General features: G+C 42.1%; 1 protein-coding gene across 1 annotated transcript; it reads right to left on the reverse strand.

The window, feature by feature from the left end:
* Positions 1-614: 614 nt before the first annotated feature.
* Positions 615-1,700, reverse strand: LOC127804483 (uncharacterized). The gene has a single exon (XM_052341352.1). It carries the CDS (start codon positions 1,698-1,700, stop codon positions 615-617), a length of 1,086 nt encoding a protein of 361 aa, XP_052197312.1.
* Between the last annotated feature and the right edge of the window lie 2,203 nt (positions 1,701-3,903).

Below are 3,903 nucleotides of genomic sequence, written 5' to 3' on the forward strand. Positions count from 1 at the left end.
ACAAGATCTATTGAGAATTCGATCTCTCTAGGGGGAGGTAATCCTGGTAAATCCTTAGGAAAGACCTCAGGGTACTCATTCACGACCCTCATTGATTCCAACTCGAGACTTTTTTTATTTGATTTTGGTTCGGCTGATTGCAATGCTTGCAAGGTCACGCCGTGTTTTCTCTTACTCTTATTATTCTGGCCTTGGAACATAATCCATTCTCCGCTAGGTTCGAGTAAGATTACTATCTTATTCTTGCAATCCACCTTCGCCTCATGTACTGATAGGAAATCCATTCCTATGATCATGTCGAAATCTTGTATATCTAGTAATGCTAAGTTTATCTTAAAACTTTTTCCCCCTATATTGAGAATACATCCCTGACATCCTACTGCTGTCTTTAGGGTTGAACCCATAGGCGTAGCTATTATCATTTGATAACCCAACTCTCTTGGCTCTAGCTTTAGACTTTCTACAGATGCATGCGAAACAAACGAATGCGTAGCACCCGGATCTATTAAAACATGAACTGGAATATTTGAAAGGAGAAGTGTACCTTCAATAATTGCAGGATCGACCTCTGCGTCCTCACAAGTCAGGTTGTACACTCGACCTGGACGAACATTCTATGCTCTTCCACTTGGCAACTCCATCTTTTGTCTCTTTGGACACTCTCGCGAGATATGCCCCGGCTGCCCGCAATTATAGCACACCACTTTTCCCTGATACCCTACTTGGGGCGTTCCTTTGATCTTTGGGCAATTTCTTCCAATGTGGCCTTCTTCACCGCATCCGTAGCATTTTATAACGCATCTCTTCTCAGGGTGCTTCTTTTTACATCGAGGGCATTTCCCTTCTTCCTTAGGTTGGGCCATTAAATTTCCCGATTTACTGCCCTTGCTCCCTTCTTCAGTCTTGATTATTTTCACCCGCGTTAAGTTCTTCTCAATGGTTAGGGCTCGGTGCAATGCTTCCTTGTAGGTATCAATGTCCCACCCGCTTAAAACTTGTTGAAGACTTACTCGCAACCTTGAAACAAACTTCTGTGCCTTCTGACTCTCATAAGTTTCGTACAAGGGCACGTATTTAATTAGCTGAGTAAACCAGTTGTCGTATTGGTTCACAGACATTTCATCGGTCTGCTTGAGTCTCATAAACTCCCAGATCCTTTCTTCCTTCCAGCTCTTGGGGAAGTACTTGACGTTAATATCATCCTTGAATCCTGCCCAAGTATACATTGGCACATCCCTCCCATCTTCCTCGCGTTGTTGTTGAGACCTCATTATGGAACGTTCGATAGATTGCCACCACCGACCTGCTTCTTCCTCCAGCGTGTAGGTTGCGCACCTTACTTTCTCCTCCTCCCTGCATTGGAGGTGTTGAAGTAATTTCTCAGTCTGCTCAAGCCAATACTCAGCTGAGCTAGGATCATCGCCAATCCTACCCTTGAACACAGGGGGTCTCAAATGTCGGTACCGTTCCAGTGCCGTGGTTGTGTGCCGAGTAGGTTCTTCCCTACTCACGTAAGTCAACATGTTTTCCAAAAATCTTTCTATTCTCCCAAACCGATCTTCTCCAGTACTTGATTCCCTGACATATCGTCTGTTCCCCCCCAGATGACTTCTACGGTCACCTTGGCTTTCAAGATTATCTTCTTCCCTTCTCCCACAATCGTTATTGATAGTATCTCGGGGCCTTCGTGTATTCACCATCTGGAGTGAACCACGGATATTGGTTATTCTCAAGACAAACTCATTTCAAGAAAAAGGGACAATCTTATTCCTTAAAGGTAAAAGCACAAAACGTAATAACATAACAGGAAAAATAAACCTAACATCTTATTATATTGTTATATATTTTTTGTTTTTGCTAATCCTTTGGCCTCCAGATCCATGGCTCATTTATACCGATGTCCTCATCTGACTTAGCCGGGGGTCCATCTTTATCCTCATGGGAGTCCTCGTCAGTACTAAAGTCGACGATGTCTTCTTCTTCTTCAAGTTCTTCAGCTGCGGCTCCTTCCTCAGCTTCATCCTCCATAGCTTCTCCATAAAGGTCTGCATACTGTTCTCTCATTCGTGTGCAAAATTCGTGTAAGGATTCAAATACCCAATCTTGCCATACCCACTGAGCAAATGTCTTCCACTCCCCTACCATCTGGTTGATAAGAAACTCAATCTGATACTCCGACAGATCATTCAGTTGTCGGTAACTTGGAGGTACGTCGTCTATTATTTCTTCCATTGCATTGAGAAACACAACCACATCTTCCTCTTGTGGGTTTCCACGAGCTTCGATTCTGTGCGTCCAGTGTGACAATAACACTTGATTCACCATTGCTTGCTAATGACACACAAATTTAACTCAGAAACCTCGAACACGTGTTTCTTAAAGTGTCCATATCATTTCTTTCTAAATTCCAAATGTCTCTTAGAATCCATAACCCTATTCTAAGTTTTTGTTCAATAGTTCTAACCATGCTAAGTTCTGTAACCTAGCCTAACCATCCTAGGGTTTTAACCTAGGGCTCTGATACCAATTGTAACACCCCACCTTTCACGGGCGCGTCACTATAAGGAAATTCCTGGGAATTTTTTTTTTTCTAAGTCTGTCACACGCGGCGCCATTGGAAACAATCTTCACATGCAATAGCCGATGCCCGCGGTGATTCCAAGAACAATCTTCACATGCAGGTAAAAACCCCGAGAACCCCAGTCTTGCCCATTCAGCTAACAAGATCCATAGTCTCAACTAAACGAGTCATAACATACGCAGCGGAACATAATATCGTAACATAAATACTGTGGCCTACCACGATGTTCATACATTGCGAGATATGAAATACAACATAATAAAATGAAAAATAACACTATCATGAGCTTGTTCGTACATATATCAAAATAATTTCCAATAACCGAAAATGATACATCAGCTAATACTCCCATCACTAATTGCCCTCAACCGGCCACGTCTTTGTCCTTGCAGTAGTCCCTGGCTGGAACGTTGAACGTTCCAGGGGCATAACCCAAATTAGATGATAAAATCATCTAAGTGATGGCATGATACAGATTACCGAATGCATGAGTAACACAAGAATATGACATTTAAGACAAAAATCACATGCATTATGTCTAACATGAGAAATCTCCCTGGCATTCTCAACCTCCCGTGGAAAAATCCATTCCACACACCATTGGGGTTGACCTTGCCGCGACGTACTTAATCCCTGAGTGCCCTACCGTGTCACCCGATCGCCGGGATTAACCTTGCCCCATTCTCAAGAAGACCCCATCCCGATAATAATAACACAAAAATTAAGAAAAAACCTCGGTGATATGAAAAGAAAAGCGTACCATGCTTCATATTTTTAAGAAATTAAACAATCGATGCATTATTCCATTCAAACGGTATATACATAAGTAAACACCTATACGATGTATCCCAAGTTCTGAAGGCGTAACTACTTATCTGAAGTCACAACCAACACGTCAAGACACTCTCTAACAATAGTAAGACTGGATTCGAACCTCTCACCTTAATTCGAAAAAAGCTGGTTTTTACCTCGAAAAGCGTGTTGCACTTCAGAAATCGTGTAATTCCTTTCTTCTAATAGACAAGTCGTCCCCTGATTGCCATTATGACTATAGAAATTAATATTTCTATTTTTCCCATCCTTATCTCAATTTTCCTTATTTTTTTAAACCTTTCTTTCCTTCGAAAATCCATTGTAAATGCCAAACACCTATTTTCTCCAAATATTTTTGCATGAATATCCCTAAAATAATTTTACAAAAATATTAAAATTAATTTCAGAAACGTACCGTGCGCCACGCGCCCTCACGCGCCAAGCGAGTGGGCTGCGACTGAAGTCCGCACGTGCTGGTCACGCACCTCGTCTTCTCCAGCTTCCTTCTC

This window comes from Diospyros lotus, chromosome 6 (genome assembly GCF_014633365.1).
Source record: "Diospyros lotus cultivar Yz01 chromosome 6, ASM1463336v1, whole genome shotgun sequence".
Lineage (NCBI taxonomy): Eukaryota > Viridiplantae > Streptophyta > Magnoliopsida > Ericales > Ebenaceae > Diospyros > Diospyros lotus.

Coding starts and splice junctions, on each gene's coding strand:
- LOC127804483 (XM_052341352.1), bottom strand. CDS start 1,700: ATGGTGAATACACGAAGGCCCCGAGATACTATCAATAACGATTGTGGG.